The sequence below is a fragment of the Gigantopelta aegis genome, chromosome 6 (assembly GCF_016097555.1).
Source record: "Gigantopelta aegis isolate Gae_Host chromosome 6, Gae_host_genome, whole genome shotgun sequence".
In the NCBI taxonomy this organism is placed as follows: Eukaryota; Metazoa; Mollusca; class Gastropoda; order Neomphalida; family Peltospiridae; genus Gigantopelta; species Gigantopelta aegis.
Window position 1 is genome coordinate 64,133,213 of NC_054704.1, and position 15,614 is coordinate 64,148,826.

Here is a 15,614-nt window from a genome sequence, read left to right on the forward strand (position 1 = left end):
TGCTTCACAGATATTTCCCGGTCAGTCTAAGTACTTTGCTGAGGCATATCAAGATGCCGTGCAATCACGAAAATATGGATATCTGTTAGTAGATGTGGCACCATACATTAATCCCGAATATGGACGACTACGTACGGGTATTTTACCTGGAGAACTCTGTACTGTATATCTTACTAACGACTAATATAAACCAATGTTGTGTACGACAGTGCTCATTTGTGCGATTGCATACGACATGAGCAAACAGTACTCTTGGATCATTGTGGCGTACCCACGTGGTAAACCAGAGAGAGTATTATCGGAGGGTTCGCAGTGGTATAAAAGCAAGTCTGAAGCTATTGACTCGCTCAAACGTGTTGTCGCATGTGGTGTCGACATTCCAGATTGTTGGGGTGGTCCGTACTATTTTATAGTAAGGAGATCCGATTATGTTGTAAATTATGACAGACTTAATTAACGACAATTTGAGCTATCTGACACTTCTCAAGGATGCATGTATTAAACAGAGACGTGCTCTTTTGATTCACGCATCACCCAAACAGTTCAAGGCGTTAATTGAAGTGATCTACAACATTCTACGTGGTAACATTCCAATCTCGGACAGTGTACAAAAACGTCTGTATCGCTACAGGGTGATCATTCGTCAACTGGTCGATAGATCAGTTAACAAAAAGGAAAAACACAGACTGTTACGATTTCACCATTTCATAATACCTAGTTGCATTGAAGAGCTCTTAAACTACCTAAAAAGTAACGACACTGCCCAATTACAGGCGAACAATGGCGAAAGCACATGTTCTACTAAGCCGGGAGACATACAACAATCTATTGAAGAGGAGCAACACACCGACTCGGATGAGTGATTCTACATCTATTAAGAGTGAATGTGAAGACGATACTCTTGAAACTGCTTCAACGGGTGATAATACTACACCAAATAACAATACAAGTGAATCAGCTGAGTCATCGAGCAATTTATTGCTTTCTTTGCAAACAGCCATACTACGAGGTGTTTCCAGTACCAGAGAAATAGGGAAATTAATGGCTTTATGGACATTTGTAAAGGATCAGTTTGAAAAGGGAACATTACTCTGGAATAATACTGGCGAATTTATTGATAAACATGCTCACGCTTTTGAGAAATCTAAGATACCAGTCTTAATACGCTACACTGTATTGAACACTGATTCTTCAAAGCAACCCGTGGACTATGTTCATTTCATTAACAGACTGAAAGAGCTGCAAATACCCCGCAAACTCTTGACATCAACACAGAAAGGAAGTGGTAAACACAGAAAACAAATACAGACTTTTGTTAAAAAGAACAATCAGTTTTATTTAAAAAGAAAAGCAAGCACGGGCATTCCCGGCGTTAAGAAATTAAAGTTGTTAGAGAACTATTAGATGAAACTTGAAATATGAAACTTGAAATGTAATAAAGTGTTTCTTTTCTATAGTTTTCCTGATTATTTATTCTATAGTGTAGTGGCTTGAATATATAGTTCTTAAGATAGAACAATGTCATTCCACCTTGTGTACGCGCAAAAGAAGCTCCAGAACGTTACGACGATGTTCATTGAAGAAATGTTCTTTCATCCATTCAACACTGGTGTAAAGCAAAATATTAATTTCATGAAAACGTCGTGTTTCGTATATGTGTAGGAAGCGTTCAGCGTCGCGAACAATAGCTTCGTGTGGTAACGAATCCAGTGTATCACTGAAGTAATCATCAATAGAATCACTTGCTGAATACATCAGACAGCTGTGTTGTACTTGCGAAGGGTGGTTTATTTCACAACCTTTACATCTGTCTTTTGTCATCTGGTTTATGGCAGCGGGTGAAACTCGCAGGTAAAACGCCACCAGAATCGTTTCAAAGAGTATCCTCAGTGAATTGTTGTTGTTGTTGATGATACGTTCACTTGTAGGATAAACAGTACACATAATTACTTTAATTCGTGCATTGTTATATTGATTTAAGTTATGTCTCAATGCTCGACGCAGACAACGACGCCGACTTCTGAATAATGTGTGATCATAAAACAGGATGGTTCTGCTGTTTCGCTCTTCAACTCGGAAGTAGTAGAATAGAGTATCCATGCTGTAATAGAAAATATTTATTATTAATTATTATTATGATGTTTAACTATTTAGTTTACAGGTAAATAAACATAGTCCCAATACTCCCGCTTATATAATGTTTACAAAACAAGAACAAATACCTGAAATGATGCTTTCTTTCTTTCTTTTTATTCACATCTGCGTAAGTGTTAACAAAAAATGTGATCATGGATTGTAACCATAAGGAACCGAGGAAATACCATCTGCTAAAATATATCTCTTATCATCGAAAGGTATTAAAGCTATTTTAGTGTTCTTTATTGTGTACAGGGTATTATTAAATGAGCGAATCAAATTGAATGTAGCAGAGAACGTTTTTTTTTTAAACAGACATTCTTTAAACAGTTCATGCCTCAGAGACTTTTTAACGAACCCCCTTTTGATACCCTTTGCTTTTTTATGCTCAGTTTTGGTATTTGTGTTTTTATCAATGATTGTAAAACTATAATTTTTAGCTCGAAGTCCCACAAATTCATCAATTATTGAACCACCAGCTTCGTCTTTCATCAGTCCGGTTACTTTGTGATTTGTCATGGAAAATAATGGATGATCGTGGGGGAAATTTGACGTGTCAAACAATTTGTTATTTTGTAGCATAAATCTGTAGGGGTCTAGCAAAGGTTCACCGGGTGGCGCCTTGATTTCCATAAACAAACTGTCTGTGTCGGTCATGAGTAGACGGACTCGGTCGTTGTATTGTTTGACCATGGTCTCGTAATAGAAAGATAAAATGTGTCGTTTAGCATGTTCTAAAATACAAAATCCTACTGCAATAGGTTTGTCTAAAGTAACTGGTTCTTTGCAGTTCGACTGCAACCAAGTCTTCCGAAAAAATATTTACATATTTGAAATTGGATTTAGCGGCGTACCGTCTTAGTCGCCCTCTTTGTGTGATTAGTTCAACCTGTTTGTATTTTCTGACTGATTCAATGAATTTTCCGTAACAGACATTAGACATTGCTTTGTATAGGTCTTGTGAACACTTATCAGTAGAATGCTTTCGTTTTTGTATGTTCTGTTCAACAAAAGGTTTCATCCACTTTGACTGCTTGAATCTTAACACTTTGTGAATGCGTTTCAATCTTAACCCAAGTTTTAAATATAATTGTAGAGTGGCAAAGTGAATGACATAGTTTTCTTTATTTTTTAAAGTACAAAATAATTTTTTACCAGATGGTTTGTTTAAATTTAACCCAAATTCGTTCAGCAACTGTTTACAGTATGGGGAAAAGTCTTCTGCGGGTATGCTATCGTGAAGCGATGCGAGGGGAAAAGCACAGTGTTTGTTGTGAAGTTCGCGTGGATATTCTAAGTCCACTTCCAAAATGTATCCCAATTCACCCTCACTATTCAAACTCGCCCAGTTGATATCAATAAACTCTTCGGGTGACATGAACTCATAATCACAGAGAGCGAGTGGTTCTAACATAGTGGTAGCATACAGAGAATTAACATCCATATACATAAGAAAGTTTGTTTCTTTTTTGGGATCAAAATCTGTCATATACTTATTGTTTGCTTTGGAATATCTGTGTGAAATCATGGATACACCACCACGTAAACCCTTTTCTATGAAACCATACATGTCGGGGTCGGTAAACAGATCAAGTTCTACATTAGTCATTTTTAAAGCTGCATCTAACGCAAATCCTGGGAGACTTTTGTAATGATATGGATCGAGATCGTAACTTTTAAGACACATGTCTCTAAAAGATTCCATGATATCACATAACAAGAGAACATCGACAGAAACATAAAGCTTCATGAATTCGTGCATAGTTGTGATATGAAACTCATTCCAGATCTGTTTGGCGAAAGCATATTCTACGTCAGAAATGTTACTTTCTGTAAGCTGTGAGTAAAAGTCTTTGTGACTGGGTAACTGAGTCTCACTTAATTTTTCAAACGAGTCAATGTATTCATAACAGAAAGGTAGTTTACGGGTTAACATGTCTACGTGGTTGGGGAAATGCTTTGTTAAATATACAAAATTGTCTTTTCCTTTATTAGCGAGATTTTTTGCCAGTGAATCGAGGGATGAAGACAGAAATTTGAACGAATCGACAAAGATTAGATCGTCAATGGAGAATGACAAAAAATGTTCAGTGTTGTGTGGAATGCAACTGAGCTTTCTCTCTACAAATCTAGTGGATGCTTGCAGAATCAAATGTGTATCGTAACGTTCGCTGTTATGCAGCACGCATACCACTGTTTTTTCTAGTTTGAAGTTCATATTACAATATCCGTGGCAGACCCCCCTAAACTTTCCCGTGAGATGATCGTGGTCAATATGTGTACTATAATCTAATTCCTCGCCGCACAAATAACACACAGTAGCACTAGCAATTTCACATCTGTTCTCTGCTGTGAGCACAATGTCAACGGGATTATAAAAAATATCCATTATTTCTTCATATTCATTTAAAATGCTTTCCACGAAGTGCTCCGACGCATCTTTACCGATATAGACTTTCAAGGGTTTTGTGTATTTATCTAGTGTACTTACGACCTTATATGCATACCCACACGGTATATGCTTTTGTATGCGATTTTTCTCAGTTGTGGGTTCAAGCACGCTCTCAAAATCCGCGTACACAATGAACGGTATGCGCTGTGTTTTATACTTTTGTTTTACACCAAAACATTTTATAGCTTCCTCAAATGGAGACATAATTATTTTCTGGGCATTGTGATAACAGTAGTCTTTATGTTTGTATAATCTGTCTTCACTCGTAAAGGACCACAAACACTTTTTACATATATAATGTTGACGATCACTGTATTCCGTTGAAGCCGTTAACCCTGACAAACTTTTTATTAGACAGAAATGAACTTTTTGTTTATTGTTAAGACCATTTTCCGTTAACATCATAAGATCAACGTGTCTGTCTTCTACAACGTTATGTACTTTACTTATCCGTATTGGATACACAACTTTTGGAGGTGGGTTTTTTTTAGTTTCACTTCTACCTATCGGTGGAATTTCTTCGTAACCATAAACATTTATAGACAAGTTATTGTTTTTTTCAAATAATCCAATTTGTTTCAGTGTAACTGGAAATTCGATGTCATTTATGTTTAGTTCTTGTTCATATGCTAGATAATGATGTGTTCTTTCTGGATGGGAATGTGTTGGAGCAGGATACAGTTGCGCCAAGACACAGTACAGAAAGCATTTGTTATCATCATTTTGAATGTTAAGAATAAATTATTATTATTATTCATTTATTGATACCTTTTTTTTTAATTCGAAAAATCGCGGAGGTATCTCTAATACGGTGTAATTTTTGTCACACGGACATCGATGCTTCACACCAGCTTCATTCAAAAGAGCGAAGCAATCGGCACATTCGATTTTTTTTTTTATTATTATTATTTTTTAATTGTTCAGTTTTTTTAAGTAAAATAACTAACCTTCCACGTAAAGCAATTTCAGTTGCAAAGCAGGATTCAGAGCTGTTCCAAGTCAAGAATGTCGGTAATGTTCCAAGTCAAGAGTGTCGGTGATTGTTAGACGTTATGTTTTATAAGAAACAATTTTCCCGCGTTTTATTAACCGCTTTATTAACCAATCATAATCTGTTTAAATAAGTCAATGATGCCAATGACCTTCCAAAATGCTTAGAGTACCAAACCCATATACCAAACCGGTTTGTACATGTAACGAAAACACTCTATTCAATTTCTCCACATAACATCTTTTACCAATGTGACAATGTTCTATCTTATATCTTTTAGCTATGATTCTATCATGCAATTTGTTAAACCTAAAGCAGTGCACATCAGAGCGAAATGTAACTCGCTCATTCATATGGAAAACAACACACGATGTTATGCTGTCTGTGAAATAGATGCCAAATTACTCTTATTAATACTAGACGGTCTGCTCAATTTCCATATTGTACAATAAATATGAAATTAGTTTAATTAGGTTTGTGGAATAGAATATTTCTATTTGTGAAACCGCAAGGTTATATTAGAAAGTGTAATTCATCTTTAACACCAAGATTGACTTTTCCTATCTCGGGTGTGTTTGAATATAATCGTATTTGCGACTTTGAGGTTCAATAAATATATAAGTCGGTTGTAACACTATTTATTGTAGGAACACAACTAATACTTATTGTTGTATGTATTACCCTGACTATATCGTAGCTACATAAAACTATCCTTTGTAATAGTAACTTGGATGTGTGTGAGTTTCCTCTCATGTATACTATATCAAAATAAATAATAAATAGGTAACAAAGTAGTTTAAATTGTTTCTGTGATCACGTACAACCCAGTATTCCTTTCAGATATATTAGTAATGCTAGTTCCGAAATTAATAAATATAACTAAAACAGTTTAAAGTAAGTTCAGAAGTGTTTCAGATAGTCTTACATTGTGGTTCAAATATGAAATTTTGCTTTTAAAAATATATATTTCGATCATTAAAATTCAATACGAACAACGTCTTATTTCTATAAACGGAAATTTGTTTGTTAAAAAAAAAAGATGGATCTGACCGAATTATAAAACTGAACTCAAATTGAACTTTGTGAAATATTATTTCAACAGCTCTAATACAGTCTTTTTAGATTTTATACATGTACGCAAACATCGTTATTTTACGTAAACAGAAATTTAAAACTGTAAGGTGCCAAGAAGTCTGGTGTTTCTATGGAATTTCTTAAAAAATGGTTTGTTTAGTTATGTGTACAAAACAAAATAATGAACCAGAGTGTGTTTTTCTGAAAAGACACCGAAATCCCAAAATTCATTAAAATATACATGACTGAAATATGAACATGTATTGTCAACATAAACCTGATTATATCAACAAAAGCTATCGATGCTATTGGAAATGTGTATATGTCATATCTTATTTCTATAGTTAAACCAAAAATGTTCTCGTTAGTTGAAGCAAAGAATACAGTTTATTTTTTATATATCAGGTTTTCAAAATGTCGTCAACAAGTTGTTGTCAACTCACAGCATCGTCAATCGTGGGAAAATGGTTTACAGAGTAAATTTGATTGGTTAAGAGTTTTCAACCAATGATATTGTAGGTGTTACTTTATTCACTTAGTAATATAAAAAAAAAGGTGAGAGGAAAGTTTGAGTTACTTGCCGAGAAATATTCACTTATTACAAATACATTTGAAGTAAAAAAAATGAAAAAAAAAAAAAAAATGAAAGAGAATCGCTCTAAAATATGTTTTAATTATAAGGACCACGTCAAGGTTAATACATGGAGCGAGAACAGATGTGTGTATGTGCACATTAACAAATATCACAAAAATGGAGAGAAAAAATCGCTGAGTTTCACTGCTGAAGCATTTAAGAAACTCATGGACAAACGGGAGTTAATCTTGGAGTACATCCAAGAGAAGGATGATGAGAATTTGATAGAACAAGAAATGATTAGAATTGAACAGTCACAAGGTAATTTTTAAAAAATAATAAGTGTAGTATTAGTATGTATAGTCTTAAATGGTTTTCAACATGTATAGTCGTAAAATGTTTCAAACTTACAGTGTGTAATTTCAGTATATATAATAGTAAAAAGGTTTCAAACTTTACAGTATGTGTATTACCCCAACACTAGTAAATAACTACTATGAATACCCAACAGTTATGAAACAAATTGTCAATTGTTGTGGATTTAATATATTTCTAGAAGTCCTGATTACAAGTATACTCCAGTAGTTTCTTGTTCGTGGTTTCGAAAAATTATTACTATTAATTAAACATTCTTTGTTTTAAACAGATATGAAGGTCAAACAAGGCACTAGTGCCCAATCGATACAGACTCCAATGTCGATACAGTCAGCATCCATGCAGGGAGTATCCATGCAGTCACCTGGAGCAATGCAGGCAGTATCCATGTATGCTCCTGTACCTATGAAGCCAGTATCCATGCAGCCACCTGGAGCAATGAAGCCAGTACCTACGCATGCTCCTGTCTACATGCAGGCAGGTAGAGGTCGGGAACAGTATCAGCTGCTGGCTACCTTGCGAGCGCAAGAGAGAGAGAGAGAGAGAGAGAGGGGGAACGAATTGCACGTGAAGCAAATTACACTTCCGTGAGCCCAACACCAGTCACATATATTGAATAACAGTATCAGCTGCTGGACACCTTGCGAGAGAGGGAAAGAATTACACTTTCGTGAGTCCAACACAGTCACATATTGAATAACATTATAAGAACAAACATATTGGGTAGTACTAAGAACAAACTGTTCAAAACATACTGTGTAGTTTAGTTTAGTTCATTTCAATTAAAACTATACTTAACTATTAGTTTTTCAGTAATAAATTACTATCTTATCCTACTTATCTATCTTGTTTTACATTCATTCATTTTCAACTGATTTTCGTTCTTGTATAATTAAGGTTCAAGCATGCTGTTCTGGGCACACCTCAGTTATCTGGACTGTCTGTTCAGGACAGTAGGGTAGTTGTTAGTTGGTTAGTGAGAGATAAAAAGGGTGTAGTTCTTAAGAACTCCTCTGGGTTAGAGTCAGTACCTGGTTGTGAACCCTGCACCTACCAGTCTGTAGTCCGATGGGTTAACCACTACACCACTGAAAACGGTTTGTTTTGGTTAACTGTTAATTCAAGTGTTGTTTGTATTTTGCTTATACTGTAAATTATGAAATGTCTTCCTTGATCATCAATTCTTGTTTTGGATAATACACACACACATTGGATTACTTTGGATTAACTACAACTGGATTATTTGGATTAACTACAACTGGATTATTTGGATTAACTACACACTGGAATATGTTTGTATTATTCACTCAGGAAAGTTTCTTCCTTTGGATTATCTACTTGGATTACTAACTCTGCTTTTTACTTTGCATCAACTACAGAGGTTTAAATATGAGAACAGAAAACATATGTTGTTGTTACATAGCTTATAATGCAAATAATCAGAAACACATTAAATAATCATTAAAGTGTTTATTGTAATAATTTTTACAAAAACATTGATTCTTGACATAGTAACTAATTAACCTAATTGTGTATAATTAACAAATAATTAGTTTAAAAGTACAAAATAAATATGTTAAAAATAACTGACAAATTAGCCTAATCGTGTAATGAACAAATAATTAGTTTAAACATACACATTAAATATGTTAAAATAACTGTGTGGTAGTCTCTTAATAAATGAATAGCTTTTAGGTAGTTTTAAAAAATGTACAAATTAATATAATGTTAAAATAACCATGAGGTAGTCTCTTAATAATCAAATGATTTTCATAAGAACATTACTACCATTCAGTACAAATTAAATATATATAATGTTAAAATATTCATGTTGTAGTCTTTCAATAAATGAATAGATTTTGAAGTTTTTGAAGTAAAAATTGCATATAATGTTAAATATCCATGAGGTAGTCTCTTAATAAATCAACATGATTTTTAACAAGAACATTACTAACATTCAGTACAAATTGCATATAATGTTAAAATTATTTTGTTACACTTGGACATTGTTAACGTTCAGCACACACACACACACACACACACACACACACACACACACAACTGTAATAAAAGTAACATTAATTAACATTTAAGGTGTTATCTCAAACTTGCAAATGGTTGTTATCACAAAAAAAAAAAAAAAAAAAAAAAAAAAAAGACAGTTATTTTAAATTAGTAGCATTAATTTATAAAAAGAACAGTTATTTAAAATAAGATAACCAAATTAGCAAGTATTATTAGTTATTTAAAGGCAAAATAGAAATAAATAACATTATAAATTGTAATAAGATGAAAATACTTAATATAATATTTATCTGTAGTGTGAATGGTTAGACCTACTTTAACAAATCATATTTTGTTTATAAGGATAGTATATTCTCGGAACCGGCGTGACATCACACGGCCTAGTTACCGATCATCCGGGTCTTTGGGGGTGAAGCAAAGCCTTAGTGATTACTGGTTTACATAGAATAAAGTTATCATATTAACTTTTTACATGCCTTACATATTGTCATTTATTTTCTGCAGCTAATACATAGTTGCAATACGTCTTATGTGTATTATAACAACTTGGGTTGCCATATAAGAGAAACGAACAACGGGAATCTGAATTAGTATAATCTATATTTAGTACCGATGTGTTTCCGTGTACTTTGAATGTCGAGGGGACAGGGCAGGTTGGGCAGAATATAATTTTTGTTGATGCAATTTTCAGGTAATGTTAATTATAAATTTTAACAATTTTGAAATGATAAGATAATTATTAATATAATAATTATGATGTGGGCTACAAAATATATAATTTGTATTTATAATAAAATTTGTATGCATGATTAAGTTAATTATTTTTATGATTTAATAATTATTTTATTTCCAAATAATATGTAATAATTAAACAATGGCAAAGTTGTTACTTTACAACTTCAAAATTACAATAGTATTATTGTCATATCTTGTTATATAGATGTATTGGCAATAGTATAATGTTCCACTGAATACATTCTTTTATTCTTAAAACAAAATACCGTTTCTTGAAATAATGAAATGCTTTTGTTTTTACAGACTGCAAAATTACCACATGATGTTGCCCTTCCTTACCGGTTGAATGCAGGCAACAAAAAATAGCAATAATAAAATATAGCCATCCTCGGACCTTGACATCTAGGGGGAGCAATATCTCTCTCTACTTACCCATCACACCTGAGATTAGTTCAAGGAGAATACTATATAGTTTCCTTTGGCATATGAATTTATATGCATGTATCAATATGGTAATATTTTAAATTGCCCCCCATAAACTACATTAGGGAGCATATAATCAGTTCCCTCAGTTATTTTCATGTCGAGGTCTACAACCTAATAAAACATAAGTGTTACCTCGTCGAACAAACATGCAAATGTTTTAATAATAGGGTTTAACCTGGTATATTTAGTAATAAAACACAAAAACCTACCTGAGTAAATAATGGTTAATATATATATATATATATATAATATTGGTGTTGTTTTATATCTAGTCACAATGGATGTTGCAGATATTTTCTTGTTCAGTCTTGTGCTGTATTGGAATTGTTATTGCAGTTCAATTTAAGTAATATCTACAAAACTAATTTTTAATAGTATACAATGTACAGCTGGAGAAAGGAGGCAAATATGGTTGTTAATAAACTGATCTATATCGGTATGCCTTCTACTAGACTACACACATTTAACCTAAGTTGCTTTTAACCCGGGTTAAATTACCTCATGTAGATGCACTTATGTAGCATATTCAAGGAAAATATATGAATGAGATGGTTAAATGCTATATTCTTCATGTCAAACAGTGTTTTCAAAATGGAAAACATATCAGATATGGCAGTTGACCATTCATTTTATTGCAGGTAATTGCTAAAGCAGATTACACACACAAACACACACACACACTGAACTGTAGAATACCATGACACTACATATATATGTAAAAAGGTAAGTCCTCTAACTTGAACAAGCAAAATGTACCACAACCACCAAATTATATTGATCCACAATAGAATAGATTTTTATGTATTTTTAGATTTATGTATATGTATTCTTCTTCTTCTTTCAACTTATTTTCGTGCTTATATCCAATTAAGGTTCAAGCACGCTGTCCTGGGCACACACCTCAGCTATCTGGGCTGTCTGTCCAGGACAGTGGGTTAGTTGGTTAGTGAGAGAGAAGAGGCCTTACACCTACCCATTGAGCCCATAAGAACTCGCTCTGGGTTGGAGCCGGTACCGGGCTACGAACCCTGTACCTACCAGCCTGTAGTCCGATGGCTTAACCACTGCGCCACCGAGGCCGGTCATGTATATGTATGTGTGTGTGTGTGTGTGTATATATATATATATATATATATATATATATATATATATATATATATATATATATATATATTGTATGTATGTATATGTATACATATATATAGATATATATATATACACACACACAAACTTTATATATATACTTAATCAAAGGCACACACACATTATTTACCCTCTGCACCAAAGTAAATACTAAACACACGGAGAGAAGGGGGAAACGACCTATATTTTCTTACTGCAGGCCTGCTACAGACACATTTGCAAACAAACAAAAATAATAATAATTAAAGTTTAAACAAGAATTTAGGCCTATATTATAATTATTATATGTGTGTAATTTAGCAGTATAAACTTTTATTTTAAAATTAAAAAATAAATAAATAAGATGTAGTAGCTGTAGTATAGCAAAATAAATACAAGTATAGATAATATCCAAGCAACTATGATTAAATGAAAAATAAAGACCACATAAATTTAATGATAAAGGAATATACTCTTTATTCAAGAAATGGATGCATCGTTTTGTTCGGGTTTTTACATGGAAGACGATGGAATTGTGTATTTTATTTACAGTATAATGTGGGATTTTTATCACTGCACATGCTTTAACCATTTTGTTTGCTAAATTAATCTCTGTTGGTGTCAACAAGCAACAACATTAAAGTCAACGTAGTCGCATTCTGTGAGGGAAGCCATGAAATTCCATCAGGTTTGTCGTTTTAATGACCCTACCCACAAGCGGCGCCTAGTCTCTTCTTTTGGAAATTTGTAAAACGATATTTTTTTTAACATCATGTTATGGTTTATGCAGCCAACTGCACAACATGTTTTAGGCATCGTGACCGTTAACTGTTGTAAATGGTCGACCAAAGTTGCCTCATTTCACTATCAAACCATACGTAACTAAGGAGAAGCTTCACCGCGTCACGTGATAAACAATGGCGGCCAGGGGTCGAAGTACCCATATGTTCGGTTCCGAGAATAGCACAACTTTGATATCACAGTAGTGGTTTATTAACTAAACAGAGAAATAGCCTAATGGGTACACTTGTCATAGATGACAACACAGGATAGCCAATTTAATGATTAAATATTACAAATACAGTAGAATGATTTATTATTATTATTATTATTTTTAAATAATAAATGTTTCTGCTAAACGTACCACATTTTTCTCCATTAACCAAAATGGTCCTTCATGTTTTCTGATCAAACAAAACAGAGTTGCACGTCGCCATCCCTCCTTTAATTCTCATCAAGTTTGGAAATAGCGATGTCCGTATTTTGACATCTGCAGCATGTGTCAGAAGTATAACTTTCACCAGTGGTAGTGGCATTCCCTCTACGTGCTGTAGATCGTTCTGTCCTGTACACACAAGTACAGGCGAACCTGTACATTTTCTAATGAACGAATTCTGACTGTTGACAACAGTGTGCATAATCACCAAAACAAATTCACTTTGTAGCATGTTGAACTTCCGCGATAGGAGCTAAGAATAGCAATATTACCCATAAACCTTCGCATGTGTTCTTTTCAAACAGAATTATCTCCCTTAGTTATACTATCTACTACTAAACTAATATGTATACTAGTGTTTAAATATAACAAACCAGCGTTTTGTGATACAATATATATATATTATTTAAAAACTTGCTAGCATTTACAAACACATGGTTGTTTACAACAGTTTATAGTAAACAAATAAAACTGGATTCATGATTATGTACAATATTTAAAGTATCTACATTTTCACCAATATGTTTGTATTACAAATACAACGTACTAGTATTTACATAAACAAGATGGTTCACAATATCTAAAGTAACGACATATAAACCTGGATACAAATATATCATTGTGAAGTTTATCTTTACCGAACTGATTCACAATTTCATTAATTGTGTATTTATTTTTACATTTTTGTAACAGATAATACAAACAATGAAAACCACAGGTGGTTCCAGTTGAAGCTTGCAAACATTTAAGATTGTAAACATAAGATCTACAATGCTTTTTAAGAAATGTAACGAATTTTATATTATAATATTCAGGTGGTTTGCCAAAACTATCGAAAAACTCTCCTTTGTTTTGGTTATAATAAAATGCAACCCAATGTGTACCCGGGAGGTTAGATGGATCTGTGTTGACAATACACCCCCAACGTTCATCTCGGATTACTCGAGGCATTGTGTTACTCGAGTAAACACCTACAATGCGTGCACATAAATCTGAGTCACAGTCAATCGCACACTGAATCTGCTTTCCATTCATGATATTCTTTATTTGACATACACATTTCTGGTTTGATCAATTTCAATTAAGCTAGGAAATTCACCATACACTATACAACTGACAGTTTTTGTCAAAACCGATTTAAACTGTACTTCTAACCTTAAGTTACCGTTTTTTAATAAACTTAAATAATCAGAGTCCACGAAAACGGGTTCAAGGTTGAACACAAACAGACCATTTCCCAAAGAAAATTCGGTTCTTTCAATATAATTTCCACAATCCAGGTTCCAGCTATTAACACCTTCAAACAAATTCACGTAGGCACTGACGTCATCTGCTTCGACTGGTCGACCGGGCACACTGACACCATCCAAATATAAGCCCACCGTTTTCATGAATGAACTCTGGAAGTTAAACGAGTTCTTTGTGTATGATCCACTCACTCCGTCACCGTCGACAAAACCAACAATCAGTCTGTTTGGACACTGCGACTGGTACACACTGTCCCACACGAAACTCTGTTGAGACGACGGAATACTACTCATTTTAACTTCGGTTTTAGCGAATGGGTATAAGGCGTTAGACTTTTCAAACATCTTGTTGTGTGTTAAAATAAGTGCACTGTTCATTTTCAGTTTACATATCTTGACGTAAATATCTAAGAGCTCGATCTTGTACTCCTGACCGGACTTCCCAGACATCAAACAAAAGGGTATGGAGCTCCGAAATAACTTGAGTGTCATATCCACCCCATTTACCAGATATCTGCCCATGTTAAAAATATCTTCACACAGGGGACCTTCTACGGTAACCGTTTTGGTGTTTTCGATGTGCGCTCCTCGATCCGATACTCCAGAATTAGTGCCAGTGATAGGATTGGTGCTTTCGATGTTTGCTTGCGTCTCTCCGACGTCCTTGTAAAACAGCTGAGACTGGAGTTGCGATTGTTTACCTTCTGCTCCATAATTCAGTACGGTTTGAATGTATGCTTTGTAGGGATAATGATTTTTCGCCGAACTCACCAGCTGACCGTGTAAATACACAGCGACTTGCGACCACAGAGCTTGCATGAATAAATTTACTGGTGCCACGTGTTCGTCCTTACCCAAAACCGTTCCATCGGAATGACTCACTTTCAGTTTAACATGTAAACGACTTCGTTTCAAATCCACGTAGTCACTTCCACTATTTGCAATTTGAAATTCTACCGGTGACGAATCTGTAATTTGACTAACAAGTCTAACATCGACGTAGTAATGTTGAAACACACTCGTTTGGTATGGGGGCATAGTAAACAGATCCAAAGCACTGGGTAAACCTTCCACAAAGTCTTTATCTGTGAGCAGCGACATACTGTTTGTTGTTGTTTATACAAATATATCTTTTTCACTAACAGCTGATTTGTACTTCAATGCTGGAACTCGTTTTGTTT

At 34.1% G+C, this 15,614-nt stretch overlaps 2 protein-coding genes across 2 annotated transcripts; one reads left to right on the forward strand and one right to left on the reverse strand.

Moving 5' to 3' along the window:
- Positions 1–1,310: 1,310 nt before the first annotated feature.
- LOC121374668 lies at positions 1,311–15,534 on the reverse strand. Its single transcript, XM_041501778.1, has 2 exons — positions 13,115–15,534; positions 1,311–2,101 (listed from the first exon to the last, which is right to left on the reverse strand). The coding sequence occupies exon 1, from the start codon at positions 15,532–15,534 to the stop codon at positions 14,230–14,232; it is 1,305 nt and encodes a 434-aa protein (XP_041357712.1). The 3' UTR covers positions 1,311–2,101; positions 13,115–14,229.
- On the forward strand, positions 6,559–8,438 carry LOC121375078. The gene is made up of 2 exons (XM_041502309.1): positions 6,559–7,548; positions 7,874–8,438. Exons 1-2 carry the CDS (start codon positions 7,278–7,280, stop codon positions 8,191–8,193), a joined length of 591 nt encoding a protein of 196 aa, XP_041358243.1. The 5' UTR covers positions 6,559–7,277; the 3' UTR covers positions 8,194–8,438.
- Positions 15,535–15,614: the final 80 nt, after the last annotated feature.